Raw genomic sequence first — 16,776 nt, 5'->3', positions numbered from 1 at the left:
AAAGTTGCATCATGCAATTGAACTTGTGTCGATTCAGCGAAAACTGCCAAAAAATAAATCACTCATGACTAAAATTATGCCCTTCGGTTCATTTTCAAAGCATTATTTCATGTCAACATTAGGCAGTTACATGTATACTGAGTAATATATTATTTTACAATTTGTGTCTTTAATTAGCACATCACAGATCTGTTGGTTTCAACATACTGACGGTGGCCTGCTGGTTATATTGCAGGTTGTTTTGCTGCTGCTGGCTGCAGTGCTCTCACTCAGTACTGGAAAATATGGTCCAGGTCCAAGTCTCCACTGTCACTATTTAGTGAAAGAAAATATCAGGCAATTTATATATTTTTTGTACTTGATAATATTGGTCCACTACCAGCCTCAGAAAGTAAAAAAAAGGAAAACTTTAAAAGAATTGACAGAAATATTTTTAAAATGTATGTGTTTAAGGTAAAAAGAGAGTGTGTGTGTGTGTGTGTGTGTGTGTGTGTGTTTCCGCTCATTATGCTCCAGGATTTACTCTCAAATCCCATTTAAACCTGGGCTTTGATTTAAGAAGCGGTGTAATTTAGTGGAATCTAAAAAGTCTCATTAGTTACTACAAAGACCTTTCCCGTTTTTCACGCACCGTACGGGAAACTCAAACGTCCTCCATTTGACTGAGATAATCGCCGCACTTAACCAGATGCAGTTTGAGGTGCTTCTTTATTCAGCTACCACACACCTACACCCTCTTCAAAATCAGACGTTCATTAATCTTTTATTCCCTCAGGCAAACTCCGCAGGCGGCAGTTTTACTCGCAGCCGCTGGAGAACGGCCGGGTCCTCACGGAGGAATCTACGTTCACCTACCAGGACGTCTTGGACCGGCTGCTGGTCTACACACCTGAAACCGTCAGCGGGGGTGCAGATGAGATGAGTTTCACCCTCACAGACGGCATCCATACGTACACGGGCCACCTGGAGTTCACCATGGACGTGAGGAGGAGCGAAGGACCCAGAATGACCGTAAACAGAGGCCTGCAGCTCCCAGCAGGTAAGAGAGGAGGACGAAGGGTCATATCAGCACTTTGTGTTAACCCTTTAAAACCTGGATCCATATCAAATTTGTGGTGCTGCATTTAGACACCATTTAAACCTGTGTGCACAACTTGGAAAGAAATGTTTAGAAAATTGAAAAAAAAAAAAAAGTAAAAGGCGACAAGAAAATGTATTGAAAATGAGCTGAGGGGGTTTAGAGATTATCCAGAAAAATAAAATTAAATGTCCTGAAAAATATATTTATAACTTCTATCATATATTGAAAATGATGCTACATACATACACACTTTCTTAAGGTCATTTTCTTGTTTTTTTTTTTTTGTTTGTTTATGTCCTTTTCTCTTTTTTTGGTGCTTATTTTTAGATAATTCTCTTGTAATTTTTTTAAAACTTATTTCTTGTTCATTTTTGTGGGTATTTCTTACCACGTTTCTGAAAGAAATCCAGCCAATTTGCTCAGGTTTCAAAGGATTAATACAAGGTCTCAGCAGAGTCATAGAGAGTGAGAAAAGTGGTAAATTAAGCTTTCAGGAGGAGATAAAGACACAGAGTGCTCTGAATTGTTTCAGGATCTTCGTCTAAGATCACAGAGCAGAACCTGAAGGGTACGGACATCGACTCAGACAGCCTGAAGCTCCGGTACGTCCTGACCAAAGACATTCAGGCCGGAAAACTCCAGCTCAGCAAGAGCGGACGTGTGGAGAAGATTTCTGTTAAAGGTCCCGTTCAGAGCTTCACTCAGGACGACGTCAACAAAGGTTTGTTTATCTCGTCTTCTGTCTTTCTCCAACTTTTCTAAAGAAGCTCCACACTCTTCTCTCTTATTTGTACAGATGTAACCACTGAGAAAGTCTGGCTTTCTATTTTGTGAGATTTTTGTGTGATTTACTCACCATATTTCACTAGAGAGGTCATGTGACAATATTAGTCCCATGCAAAGCGGTATCTTGGTGATTCAGGATTGTTGGGAAAGTTTTCTGCACGGTGGGGTTTTGTTTTTTCCATGCCTGTTTTTGGCTCATTAATTATGTAGGTTGTGTTGACAGTTATAAAGTTTGATAGCATTTTGGATGCAAATTTAGAAGTTATGCAACACTACAAGCAGACATAACATACACCACATTTTTGGTTTGTCATTTCTTTTCAAAATGCATCACCAGCGACCCTTTAAGCGACCAAATATGTGCTCAACTTGGATGCATGCACTGTTCAAGCAGGCGTTTTAGGTTGCCCTTGGTGTCCTACTCTCTTACTCAGTCTTGACATCATATCTGGGCGATAATAAATTTGAGAAAAATACACTTTTTCTCACTCGATACAATATAATACACTTTATTGTATTACACTTTCGATGCACTTTATTCTCCAATCGTTTAATTTAATACGATACGATACGATACGATACGATACGATACACTAGACTCTATTGTCCCTGCTTTAATGAACGTAAAAGATGTTTGAAGAGATTTTTACATCTTAACTTGATTATTAAAATGCATTGATTCTCCCCAGCAGTTCATTTGACGTATGGAGCTGACGTAAAAACAACGCTAAGTTGACGATGTGTACTTGTTTACAGGCCTGCTGCAGTACAGCCATGAGAAAGGGGAGAGGGGAGGCAGCCTGTCGTTCAAGTTCAACCTGGTTGATCCAGAGGGCAACAAACTGATCGACCAGTCCTTCTTCATCAGTGTGCTCGGTAGGGTTTCCTCCATCCTCTGTTAACCTTCAGCGCTCAAATCAAGGCTCAAGTGTTCCTTCATTTGGTGGAGAGAGGGAGGCAATTACTGCAGATTTATCCCTTTGTCCTGCATGCTTGCTGATGTGCACTGCACTGTGCACACACCCTGCATGTGAATTGTGTCCAGCCACCTTTTGTACAAGCCACTGTTGTTGAATAGCTTTATTTCATAGATAATAGGGCACCACAGAGTGTGGAGAGATTTTTAAAAAAGGACTCAAAACATTACTTTTTAGCAGAACTTATGACTTTTAGGTGACTTCTTGCTGGTTGCTCTACTTGCTTTAATGCTCTTATTTTTTATGACTTTTAAATATGCTTTTATTTTGGGGTTTTTTTTGTTTTTATGTTAATGCTTTTATCTTGTAGAGATTTGTTCCAAATGTGAAGTGCATTACAAATCTATTATTATTATTTGTAGTAGTAGTAGTAGTAGTATTATAATTTGCCTCCTTTCACGCTGAAGCTGTCTTATCAAATAAAGGAAAAAAGCCCAAAAATAATTTTAAAGGCAAATTTACAAGGCTTCCTTTAGAGGCAACATATAAATAAGGCAGCATACCAAACAATAATGCTGACCTAAGGCCAGTCAATTAAACGAGAGAAACAATTACAAAAAAAAAACCCTAAAAATAATAATAACCCATACTAATGGGAGAAAACATAATTCCAAGAATAAAAGAAGTAAACACAGAAATAGTATAATAACAATAGTAATAGTAATAATATAATTAAACACAATCAAGACAGAACAAAATAATAAATTAAAAGACAAACTACAAACAGATGAATTAAAATAGATAACATTACATAAAAGCAAGTCTTAAAAAATGAGTTGGTGTTGGTATAGACAAATAAATATGTTTTTTTCTTAATATGTACGTTTATATTTGAAAATTTCAGGGCTGCTTTTTTGGGAATGCCAATGCAATCCTCTACATCATCAAACTTCAGTGTCTCTTATCCAGCTGGGTAGTTTCTCATGTCGCCTGTGACGCCTAAAAACACCAAACTTTATGTTTCCACTCACTTCCTTCTGGGGACTCAGCCAAACCTTTGCAGCGGTTCTTCTAATGCTGCTGCTGGCGACTGAAGGATCGTCAGTCCCTCACGGTTGAACAGCATCCTGATTCTCTCATATCTTTCCCAGCTCACGTTTTCTGTATTATTCCCTCACTTTTTTTATGACTTTTTTTCTCGGTTCTGCTCCCTCAGATGTGACGACTGTGGAGCTCTCTGTTCATATCTCTTCCTACCACGCTGCCCTCTGATTACTTCCCTGTGCTTCTCTCAATCTTTCCTAATCCGTTTGTCCAAATCTCCCACACTGATATCCCTCTTTCACACCTCCTGATATGCTTTACTTCCTCCTTTGCCGTCACCCAATTTAAACTTTTTCCAGTTTTGGACTTGTAGTTGTGCCGTTCCTCCATTTCTCCAGCTCCCAATGAACCCCTCTGCTCCGCTCAGGGCCGGCTGTAGCCATTTTGGTGCCCTAGGAAAGATGGGATTGGAAATACTAATACTAACTAATTATGACATCATTGCAGTGTATCAGAGACATTCACAGTGTAAATCCTGCTGGTGTCTGCCGTCTGATCTGCAGCTGGACTCAAACATGAGCAAATCCAGACTGTTACTCCACTGCATCAAGTCTGTTCATTCTACTTCAATTTGACAATGAACTACATTTAACAGTAATACAACAACAACAACAACAACAACAACATGAACAACAATAATAATGAAAACAGCAGCTACTCGGAGACCACACATTATTGTCTAAATGTCCCCGCTTCATGATGTGTAGATGCAGATTAGACGTTTCTTCTCCAGCAGCTGCTGGGAGCTTCTGCTAAAGACACCTGATTCATCTGGACACTTATGGAGGACATTAACCGATTACTGCACAAGCAAAGACATGAACCTGCAGCAGACAGTGTATAACAAACACCTGCTGAGACACCTGTCAGACAATGAGAGCGGAGCGGACACCGGTGGAGACACCTGCGGACAATGAGAGCAAAGCGGACATACGGAGACACCGGCGGGGATACTGGCGGGCAATGAGAGCGGAACGGACATTCTGAGACACCTCTCTGACAATCAGAGCAGAGCAGACATTCAGAGACATCGGCTGAAACACAGAAAATTGGCAGAAAATTACAGAGGAGCAGACACTGGCAGAGACACCGTCGGACAATGACAGCGGATCAGTCAGCATCAGTAACTCATCCCTGACTTTGTCTCTCAGTCCGCGGCGCCGTCAGGTCTCACGGTGCAGGCTGGTCAGCAGGTCAATGATGAGAAACAACAACATTATTTCTCTCTTTTTTTGTTCATTTGTTATTTTCAAGGCAGAACATGAAGAAAGGGCACTAACAGGCGCAGCTAGTTATTATATTATTATCAGGGTTTTTGGGGTGGGTTTTTTGTAGCGCGACCAGCGTGTCCCTGCAGCGTGTGGCGCTCTAGGCGACCTCCTATATCGCCTATGCCAAGAGCCGGTCCTGGCTCCGCTTATCTTCTCTCCTTCCCCTCATCAGTCTCAGCTTCTTCCTCCTCTGCTGCTTCAGTGCATATTTCTCAGTTTTTACCAGGATGAAAAATCGACTCTCAATAGTTTTATCTCCTTTCGGATGAATTGTTTTCATAAACTCAGGAAAGGCCACTGTGCTTTTACTCATAAATCTTTTCTTCCTTCTTCTCTCCTCCAGAGGACCGTCTTCCTCCGTCTGTGGTGGTGAACAAAGGTCTGGTGCTGGACGAGAACACGATGAAGAAGCTGACCACGCTGCAGCTGTCGGCCAGCGACCAGGACAGCGAACCAGGCGAGCTCATCTACCGCGTCACCAAACAGACGAGCCTGGGTCACCTGGAGCACGCCGCCAGCCCAGGTAACAACACCGGATCTAAGCTCCTTATCTGTGCATCACCAGAGCTCTGAATGTGGCAACAGAACCCTGAAGCCAAAAGTGATAATAATAGTAATACTAATGATATAAAATAATCATAAAGTTTATTTATATTGCACTTATCAAAACCAATGTTGCAAAGTGCTGTACACTTAAAAATGTACTAATGCACTAAAAAAATGTAAGACAAGCAAAAAATAAAACAGAAGAAAACATTTAAAATCAGTGGTTGAAAATAAAATCAAAACATAGACTTGGGTGCAATTTCAAGTACAATATATTTATAAAACAATCTATGATGAAGAGACTATGGGAATGCCTTTCGATAAAAATACGTTTTTAAAAGTGATTTAAAGAGAAGTCTCTGAAAAGCTCAGAGAAAAATGAATATTTGAAGAAACTCCATCTGCTAATCAAGATTATGTGATAAGATAGACATCATTTAATTGCAATTACACCAAAACTGTATATTAAACACTGCAGCATTTTTACTCTTCAATATTTTTTATTTAATATTAAAATAAAATATACAGTATTAAGACCTACAATTAAGACACAATTAATGAAAACCACAAAACAAGACCATTATTATCTCAGCATTTTTAAAAAAGACAAAAAATATAAATATATATATGAGACAGTGGTAATATTGATAACATACCCTCAGTATATTACAGTGCTAACAGTGAGTTATTGAATTGATCATCACCCTCAGAACACATCTACCAAGCTCAAGGACGACATTATTATGTACCGAAGGAAAGAGTTGTGTGCTGTTTATTGACCGAAAATGATCTCCTATGAGAAACACTTCCCTCTGATAACCCCCTGACAATACTACAGCATGCAATATGCATTATTCAACAACATTTAAAGACACTGAAAAATCTATTTAAGCTGTAGATGTGTAAAGTGGGGAATTATCAGAACAGCGAATATAATATTTTGGCTGATTGTCACCTTTGAAAGGAGAGATTGCAAGTTAGACAGCCTTGTGTGTGTGTGTGTGTGTGTGTGTGTGTGTGTGTGTGTGTGTGTGTGTGTGTGTGTGTGTGTGTTAGTGCAGGGGTGGGGGGAGTCTGTTGATGAGTCTAATGGATTTGCTGCAAACTCATATACCATTAATCCGTATACAGAAAGGTTCAATCTGTCTTTGATAATTAACTGTACCCACACACACAGTGAGGGAAGAGTAATGAACCTTGCTTCACTTCTTCTCCAGTTCATCTCTAATGTATTTCAGCTGCCCACAACTGAACAGACACACTTATGCACTGTGTTTTTCACTCTTATTTTACACACACACACACACAGATAATGCACACAGAATTCAGCCTTAAATCTAGTGTGTGTTCAGTGTATTCCCAAACTCTTGAAATCCGATAATGTCATAAATTTACATTTCCTCAGCATTAAAATCACAATTTTATATCCACATTGAAACAAAGAAAATCAAGGTTCAAGGTAAGTTTATTGCTCAGTTAATGTGTACACGTGAAAATAACGAAACTAGTCACTCATCTACAGCAGTGCACAAAAGAGTACACAAAATGCTGAATACATTACTCATAAATAATATACCTGATACTCATGTCTAAAAACTCTCCTTTATGTCACTTTAAACAGTTTTATGCAAAAAAAAAAAAAAATTGTTCAATCACAAAGAGGTGATTATTTGCTTCCTTGCTGTTGAACAATCCTGGCCTGGCTGAATGGATTCCCCACATCGCTGAACGCTCTCGCAGCATGCTAATTAGCTGGATGTTAACTCCGCTCTCCGATCTTCGAGCATCAGTTCACCTCAGAGCCGCAGAGCAGCTCGGGATAATTACCGCTCGCCATTCAGCCGGCCTGTCGTTCCACGCTAACACGCACAGCTAGCTGCTCACTGCTCCTGTGGGATCGCTCGTCAGCCTACGAGGAGTGTCAAGGTAACGGCACAGAGACGGGAGCGCCCACCTTCAAAGCCAAAGTCTTCAAAAGCCAAATGAACTGGCTGAGGTTATGAACTCTCTCTCACATAAAGTACCTGTCAAAAGGCACCTGACGCACTAATCAGTGAAGACTGTAACTCACCGCCTCGCCTCGAATTGCAGCTTTTGTTATGCAACAGTGAAGCTGCATGGTTTGACTTAAATCTCTACTTTGCAGAATTACCGTTTTTATGAAATTGAGACAAAATATTGAAGGCAATTCAAGCAGTGCCATCCTAAATTTAGACTGAAATCATCTGACAGTGAGCTCCCGATTAGTTATCAATCTACTGCAAAAATGTCTGCTATAAAAACAAGAAGAAAAAAGCAATAAGAACGGGAAAATATTACTTAAAGTTAGCTAAATGTCTGCCAACAGGAAAATTTCTCTTAACAAGACTTTTTGTACCAAGTAAAATGAGCTCATCTCAAAAGCTACAGATATCTGAAAACTAGTGCAGCCAGACTTAAAACAAGCGCATCCTTATAGATACAGGATTTGAGAGTAAAAAAAGCAAATACTAGCACCAGTTTCTTAGAATAAGGTTAAATGTTTTGGAACTGTATCTTAAAAACCAGCACAGCTGCACTACAGAAAAAAAGCTGCAAAACGACACAACAGCTTAAAACAAATCATAAAATTGGCCCCAAAAAACAAGAATATATTACCTTGCTTAAAGATATTTCATCTTACTTAGATGTCAGTTTTTGCAGTGTATCAATCATTTTTTTCTTGTTTCTTCTTCTTTTCTCTGTTTTTTGTTTTCTGCATTATTGTCCATAAAACAATGCATCTGAAGTTCACAGTGCATCAAAAGTGTTGTATTATATTATGAGACTTCTGAGGCATTATTTTATTTTAAAGAAAGCGATGATGCCCAACCAAGTGAGAGCAGCAACCAATGATAATGTTTTGTCAGATTTAGGCAAAGGAAGGCTTCAGAGTGTTAGAAGTCAAGTTAAAAATTGGCCTTTATGTCTTCAGAAGGGGAAAAAAAAGGTCTGGGTGCTCTTTAGCAGTTAAGAAGCAACAAGTGTCACTGATTTTTCAAGGAAAACTATTATTTTTCCAACCACTAAGCCGTCACAATCACACTTGGGATTGCTTGCTTCAGAAAACATGCAGTTTTACAAATAAGAAATGATTTCAGGTAGTCAACTTAATTGTACAGCACCAAAACCATCGACCTGTTTCTGCACACGGTACATTTTTTTACCTTTTCTTTTTTCTTTGAGTAAGTTTTGACTAAATAACTTTTGAAGTGTTCTACTCTTTTGACTTTATTTGTGAAAATAAGAACGACTCCAGCTGTGCTCATATCATAGAATTAAATCAGATCTGCACACAAAGCATTCAGTCTGTGTTTAATGATCTGGAAAAACAAAAACCTGCGATTTCCTGTCAAGACAAAGAGAAAGTACATTTCCATCTAATGTGATGAGACAAATAAGCAGGTATTTTCATCTCTGCCTGAGAATATTGCCTCTGTCTCCCCGTGTGTCTGTCCTGATTATGGTGATGTATAAACTTCCAGCTGGGGAATAGCTGACACGAGCGAGGACGACCGCAGACTTCAGAGCGTTTCGCTGTGTCAAAAGTTGACATGAAGAAGATTGATGTTGATAAGCTTCTATTTCCATTTCCTAAGGTCCTCGGTGACATGTTGAATGAGTGATTGCTCCCTGTGTTATACTTGACCCGCGTCATTATTGTTGTTTTTTAGGCTTTAAATTCTTCCCTGGTGCGCAGCAAAATAACTTTTCACCCATCCCGTCTGCTTAGGGAAATAACTTTGATTCCATCACCGTGCTGCATTTTTATTACCTTCATATCAAAGTCACCGGCAGCATGAGAGGTCCGTTTATATATTTTTGAATATCCTTTCATATAATGGCAGGCCTGCAACGAACAGTAACTGCCTGATATAAAACATAACATGAGTTAATGGTAAAAAGCTTCGAATCACAGGGCTCACATTCTTTCATTTCTCTGCATAAAAGTCCATCGACACCCATCTGGATTTAATGTAGCAATTTATATGATAACATGTTTGATTTGTTTAACTGTCTGCTGTTGAAATGAAAATCAGAGATGAGAATCAGAAAATGAAAATTTGACTGAACGTCTGTCCATTCTCTATTTTATATTCATCATACATAACTGGTAAATGTCTCACACACTTTAAATATTAAATGTAACCATGAATATGTTTTGGTATAATACAAAAAGAAAAAGTATTGTCTCCTTGCTGAAAGCTTCTGCAAGTATCTTTACGCATCCAGCCATAACAAATCAGCAGAAATTGAACTCCTGTGATGCAAAATATGTTTTGGTTCTTTTTTTAGACAATTTCCTTTAGTTTCACGCAGAGTCGTGTTTGATCGTTGCAATCAAACCTGATTACGTTTCCCACTGAGCTTTAATCCGTGGAGGCGTCAGAGAGTGAGAAAGAGCCAGAGCCTCGTTAAAACGGTTTAACTTTAGTTTATCTGCTCATTAAAATGACAAAAGCCAACAAAGAGAAAGGGAACGCAGTGTGTGCTCGAAGACAAAATGGCAAAGGGGGGTCTGCTGCCAAAATATGAACGATAATAAAAAGTGTGATGACAAAGAGACACAAAAGCATTCAACAGAAGACAACTGACTCTGAAATTCAATACAGGAAAGACTGGTAGCAAAACAACAAAATGCATAAATAAGAAGTAACCCAAAGTGAGTGTGGCAGCATGTGCTGAAAGAGAAAGAGGGAAAGAAAGGATGTCCTAATAATGTTTTTGTGTTTATGTGTGTTTGTCTGCGTAAGTGTGTGTGTTCAGTGTTTGTGTGTAGTCTATATGTGTGACAGGATGTATTGCTGAGTATGTGGGTGTTCAAAAAAAGACAAAGTAATGATTTTTTGCTCCAACTCGACTAACAACTATTCTTCTCCCCTTTCCAGGCACCAGAATAAACACGTTCACCCAGGCCGATCTGGCATCTCGCAGCATCCAGTACGTCCACACCAGTGAAGAAGAGAAGCATGCCGACCAGTTCTCCTTCACCGTGTCGGACGGGACAAATGAGGTAAATTAAGGCAGTCAGCACTGAAAAAGATAATGTATGTGGAAAACTTGTTAGGAGTGGTTTTTGTTTCAGTTTGGCCCAACAGTGTCAGAGCTCAAAAAGGTACCTTGTTTTCATGATACCTGATGGTACACTGTTACAAGTTTAGGAGCCTCGGGAAGAGACTGTGATCCTCCTGAATGTTTCGGCACAGATGCTGATGGAGAGAGTACAGGCCGTGATATTACAGTGATTTCCTAACCTTCTTGGCTTGTGACCCCTGAGAATTAACCAATGTCTGCTTATGAGCCGCCATCACAGGTTATGGTCATTTAGATTGGAAGTTTCCAGCTTTAATGAGACTTTCTCATTGAGACACGGGGTTTTACTCTCAAGAGAGACCTATTTCGGACAACGTAGAATAAAACAACATTTAGTTACAGACTAACAGATTTAGTACAGTATAAGCAACATTTAATTAAAAGTGAAGGGAAAAGCAGATTAAAAATATTAAAAGCAGGAACAAGTTTCCAAAGATTCTTTTCCAGTGACCTTAAAATAAGTTTAAAATCCCCTCATGGATCAAGCTGGCCAGTTTCAGATCCTGCTGTAGTGTGTTCAGGTTGAAGGGGCAGAGTAAGACAATGCCTTTTTGCCGAGCTGTGTACGTACTGAGGGAACACTGAAGATAATAAAGGCCTGGGAGCGTAGGCTATGACTGCACTGTTTGCGTGATATGTGACAAAATAAATATGCAGCAGTCCAAGGATAGATTTGTAAATGAAGTTATACCAATGCAAAAGTCTACTTTTGCATTGGTATAACTTACAAAGGACTAAAGACAGTGACTTTGCATAAGACTTAACATGTTAAATAGAAGTGAAAGGCATTGAATTTTAATTCTCGGGTTTTTCATCAGAAGAAAACCTAAAGAAGTAAAAATATTCAGTATTTTTACAAGAGTCTAAAACCTCCCTCAATATATTTACTTGTAACCCCTTAGGTTGGTCTTTGAAACTGTACATTATTGTATCATTCAGTTTTCTGAACTCATACATCACATACAGGTTATGAGTTGCAATTCTCATTATCAGGAGACAAAAAGTATGATCATTTCAGTTTATAATAGAAATAGTAGGGGACACAGTGAGGTACCTTGGGGAACGCCTTTACGCTTTAAGAGTTCATTAGCTCCTCCAGAAGTCTGACATATTAAATGCCAACACACACACACAGGAATGCACACACACACCCTTTGAGGCAAATATTTCTAATTTCTAACATCGACCACCCAAAGACGTGTTCTTCATTTTACTAAAATTTCTCAAGAGCTATGTTCAGGGCCTCAGGAAAATGGGTAGGTTATAACCCTAACCCACAACAGAAATAAAAAACAAACTGTAGCTTTTTTGTCCTTTAGATCTGCATGAGTTGTAGCCATGTGCAAAGTAAGTCTCCACAACGTAACCATTCCCCCGTCGCATATTAAAAAACTTAGAGTGAGACAACTTGGTTCAAAGAGGCAGATGGGCATGTACGTGATTCGTGCTTGAGCATCTTTTAACAATAACAAACCCCACTTGAGATGCCTGCGCCTCTCGGTTCTCATGATTATGAAGACAGGCAGTGTTCATCCTCCACATAAAAGGCCCTTCAGACTGATTTGTCATTGGCTTTTTTATTTTAAAACTCAGCTTTTTTTAGCCTGAAATAGTGACACAGGGTCAGTAAAAGTTTTCCGACCCATAGCACAGTAATTACCTTTCAATATAAAATAAAATATATAAAAAACTACATATCAAATCTAATGAACCCCAAGCTTTTTAAGTGGTGAGGAAGTGGCACTCCAGCCCCTCCAGCAGCCCCCCACCACCAGTTCGCTTCATGCATAAATCTGCCTTGCTAATCCAGACTAATGAGGACCACAAGGACTTGAGTAAACATGTGAAAAAGGTCATTTGGCCTTCACGCCCGGCTGGCTGCAGTGTGTGGAAGCTTTTGTGGCCTCTGTAGTGGTTAGCGTTTGTGAAGTGGTTTGGTGCTTTTGCTTTTGTTAACTCTGCTCTCTCCAGTTGGGAGGTTTGTTCAGTTTCTGTTAAAAAAGCAAGACATATTAATGACAAAGTGTTCTGCATTAACGTTAAGGGGTTTTTGCATTTAAAGTGTTACTAAAGCAGAATATTTTACTCGTGTGTGGTGAGATGGGATTGCTCAAGGCCATAACCGTATGCAGTTTCTGCTTTAACTGTATTTTGTGCTATTTGGGTGATGTCCTCAAGGTTAAATTTCCACCTGTGCATACTGTATAGAAAGTGACTTCACAGTTTACAGTTTTCTCACTTGACTGAAACCTATAACGTTAGTGGCATTTTTTTTTTGCCCATTCAGCACCATTCCCATCATCAGTGCTTTCATTGCAATAATCTGAAAATAATATTGCACATCATTGGTGTTCTGTGAAAACCACATACCTCAAAACATTTTTATAAGCAAATATAGGCAGTCTTGTGTATATTTTTGTAGCTGTGCATTTTTTCCAGATAACCCAATGAGTATTTTCCCCCATTTTTTCAAGTCTGTTTTAGAATAATACATACATGCTTATATGTATATTGCAAGAATTGTTGGTCACAGTAATCTTTCTTCTTTTTAATACTGGCTGTGGAGATCAGCTCTGAACAATTCCAATGACAGTGACGGGGTACAAAATCCAGCTTTCTTTCAGTGCAAAAATGCATTCAGCTGAAGTTAATATGAGGCTTCAGAGGTGAGAATACAAATCAAGTCGATATCCTCTGTTTACATATGGTGCATATGGAAATGTCAATATTGTTTCAAGATTTACCTAATTAAAGCTTGAGGAAGCAGTTTAATTTTCTCATCATTGGGCAAAAATCCCGTAATTAACTTTGTAATAAGGACACTAGACTTCTGCACCTCCATTTGGCTCTGTTTCCAGGCTTCAGAAGATCTAGTTCAGACAGCAGAATTTGATCACTCACAGGCCGTTTTTGGTGAAAGAATGAAATGTTTTCAGAAACATATTTTCGTGTACTGTTAACCTGTCAAATGAGAGTGTTGGCTCTCGACAGTGGGTGGTGCCTGGTGCTTTGCTCGACAGTTTCCTGGCAGCTAGGTCACATTTTCTCATTTTAAACAGTACACTAAAGTATGTTTCTGAAAATCTTTGATGCAAGAAATGCATTTAACTGCCTCTAATGGCGTTTGCTAGAATCTACTGCAGCTCACAGAAAACTACCAATCAGAGCCGAGGAGTCTGTAAAGCAGCTGTTAATCATGTCAGTCACTGCTCGTGAACTGTGTCCAAACTGTAAAACCAGGCACCGCTAATCTGTTACTGCATTGCTTATTTCTTGCCTTGAATGTTTTTAGAGACATTTTTAGTGTACTGTTTGGCTGTAAAATAATAAAGTTTGATGGCTAGGTCGCAGACTGTGCCTTGTTTTACAGTTTGACTGCAGTTCACCAGCAGTGACTGACATGATTAACAGCTGCTTTACAGACTCCTCGGCTCTGATTGGTCATCAGAGGCGATTCAAGGCATTTCTCACCTCAAATGTTTTCAGAAAAATACATTTAGTGTACTGTTAAGCTGTAAAATTAGAAAGTGTGTGACCTGGCTGGATGTTGTAGGCAGTCGGGTAAAGCACCAAGCCTACTGCTTAATGCAGGGTTTCTCATTTTACAGCTAAACAGTATACTAAAACGCATGTCTTAAAACATCTGAGGTGAGAAATAGGCAATGCAGTAATATAATCTTTATTCATATTTGATCAGCACTCCCTAGTTTGACAGTCACAGTTCACAAGCACAGACTGATATGACTGACAGCTGCATTAGAGACTCCTCAGCTCTGATTGCTTGTATTTGTGATTTTTGCAAATGCTGTTTGGAGGACAGTGAGGTGGCAGAAAAGCTATCTGCCTCATGTCCTTCTGTCAGGATATGGTGACAGTTATAAATAGCTTTTTGTCATTTGCTAAAAACATTATCTACTGTAACTTAAAGAAGCAGAAGTCAACCTGTAAAGAGGCACTACATTTTTCAGTTTTTATGCAAGTGTCTCATTTCCATTGGTTTGTGACAAGTGTAATCCTAAACAGAAGTCTTTGATGCACAAGTAATATTTCCTGGTGAATTAAATGAGTCATGTTGCCTTGGAGAGGTGGACAAAACAAGACTTCATGCATTAAACATTTTGAGAACACATCTACTAGTCCCGTGCCTGATGAACATTTAGTTCTACAAAACAGTTTCACATTAATAACTAACTTAACTTAACTAACTTAAACAGATTTTTTTTTTTTTTTTTTTCTTGCCACACAATGCTACCAGCACGTGTGGGGAATCTTGAGTCATTTTGTCAGAAAAAAAGTTCATCTCGAAATTATTTTTGTGATATAACCACTGTGCAGTTAGAAAAAGGTGAGAAAATGAAATGAACCCAGGAATACTTGTGATAGCAGTTTGTTAAGAGTTACACATCTGCATTGTTTCATATTGTCCTTTGCACGTCGTCTCCAGGTCGCCCAAACGTTTTACATCACCATCAAGCCGGTGGACGACTCCCTGCCTCTGCTCCAGGTTCCTGGCATGAGGGTCCAGGAAGGAGTTAGAAAGACCATCACTGAGTTTGAGCTGAAAGCCACTGATGCAGACACCGAGGTAGGACACACAAATCCCGGAAAATCTTTAGCATTACTTATTTAATTATTTCACCAATTTAGAAAAAAGCATGACCTCCAAATAATAGTTGGTGATCAGCAGCTAAGCTGGCCACACTAAGCTGTGTAAGCTGTTGTTTAGAGAGCCGACTGTTCTCTACAGCTTTATTTTCTCTGGCAGCAACATCACAAAGACTATTTCCTCCTGCAGCCCCAGATATGCTTAGACTGTTAATCCAATAAATCTGCCATCTTCAGCATGCTCCAGGAGTTATTTTGTGATTATTGTAATTTCCTATGTTGGTGTGGATCTATCTCCTCTGAGCAACCTTGCCTACAACTACTGCAATTACAGATTTCACAGGGTGTCTTTTAACCCTTTGAAACCTGGGCAAACAGACTTGGTTTCTTTCAAAAACATGGGAACAAGGAAATGAGCAACTGAAGATGAAAGGAGCCAGAAACTACAGAAAATTACCTGAAAATAAGCCCCCCCAAAAATGAATGACACTGAAATGAAATTAATTTTAAAAATACGTAATCACGATCATCTGTAAATGTTTCCTTAGCTTTTTAAAAATTAATTTTCAAAATCTAACAATTTTTGAACAATTTGCCCAGGGTTCAAATGTTTAACCCTCGTGTTGTCCTTGGGGTCATTCTGACCCTAAATGAAATCTTTTGCCATCAATATATGTTTTTATACTCACGTAAACAAGGTCTACTGGCCCTAAATTCCAAAAACAAGGGAAAAATGTGCGGTAATGGGTTGGACTGAAGTAAGATTAAAGGTGTAACACAGAATTGTGTATAAGGGCAGGGTCAGAATGACCTCAGAGGACAAAAGCTCTATGAGAAACAGAAAAACATTACGAAGAGATACTTTTAAAAGGTGTCTGAACGCAGCCCAAGAAAAGTGATGCTGATCCAGGTCTCAGAGAGTTAAAATTCATTAAGTAGCTTAATTATTCAGCTGTTGTATGTATTTGTTATGTTCTTCTTCTTGTCCCGTGGTTATAATGGTAAACAATGTTACATCCTCACCACCTCACTTTTCATCTTCTAACCTTTTTTTCTGCTGTAACACAAACTTTGTCCAGGCGGAGTCCATCATCTTCACCGTAGTCCAGGCTCCTCGTCACGGCACCATCGAGCGCACGAGCAACGGCCAGCACTACCGGCAGACCAGCAGCTTCACCATGGACGACATCTACCAGAACCGCATCAGCTACAACCACGACGGCTCCAACTCGCTCAAGGACCGCTTCACCTTCAGCGTGGCCGACGGCACCAACCTGCTCTTCATGGTGGAGGAGGGCGGCAAGGAGGTAACAGCGTGTGTGTGTGTGTGTGTGTGTGTGTGTGTGTGTGTAGT

The 16,776-nt window shown here is 39.4% G+C and overlaps 1 protein-coding gene across 1 annotated transcript in view; it reads left to right on the top strand.

The window, feature by feature from the left end:
• fras1 (Fraser extracellular matrix complex subunit 1) overlaps positions 1-16,776 on the top strand; it is a 307,798-nt gene that overhangs the window by 266,073 nt on the left and 24,949 nt on the right. Inside the window, 7 exon segments of the mRNA XM_042487917.1 lie at positions 776-1,039; positions 1,614-1,802; positions 2,624-2,743; positions 5,503-5,682; positions 10,613-10,737; positions 15,262-15,402; positions 16,502-16,729. Of these exon segments, the coding sequence (XP_042343851.1) occupies positions 776-1,039; positions 1,614-1,802; positions 2,624-2,743; positions 5,503-5,682; positions 10,613-10,737; positions 15,262-15,402; positions 16,502-16,729 (1,247 nt within the window).

The sequence above is a fragment of the Plectropomus leopardus genome, chromosome 6 (assembly GCF_008729295.1).
Source record: "Plectropomus leopardus isolate mb chromosome 6, YSFRI_Pleo_2.0, whole genome shotgun sequence".
Lineage (NCBI taxonomy): Eukaryota > Metazoa > Chordata > Actinopteri > Perciformes > Serranidae > Plectropomus > Plectropomus leopardus.
The sequence above is the reverse complement of the archived record's forward strand: the minus strand, read 5'-3'. Positions and strand labels throughout refer to the sequence as shown.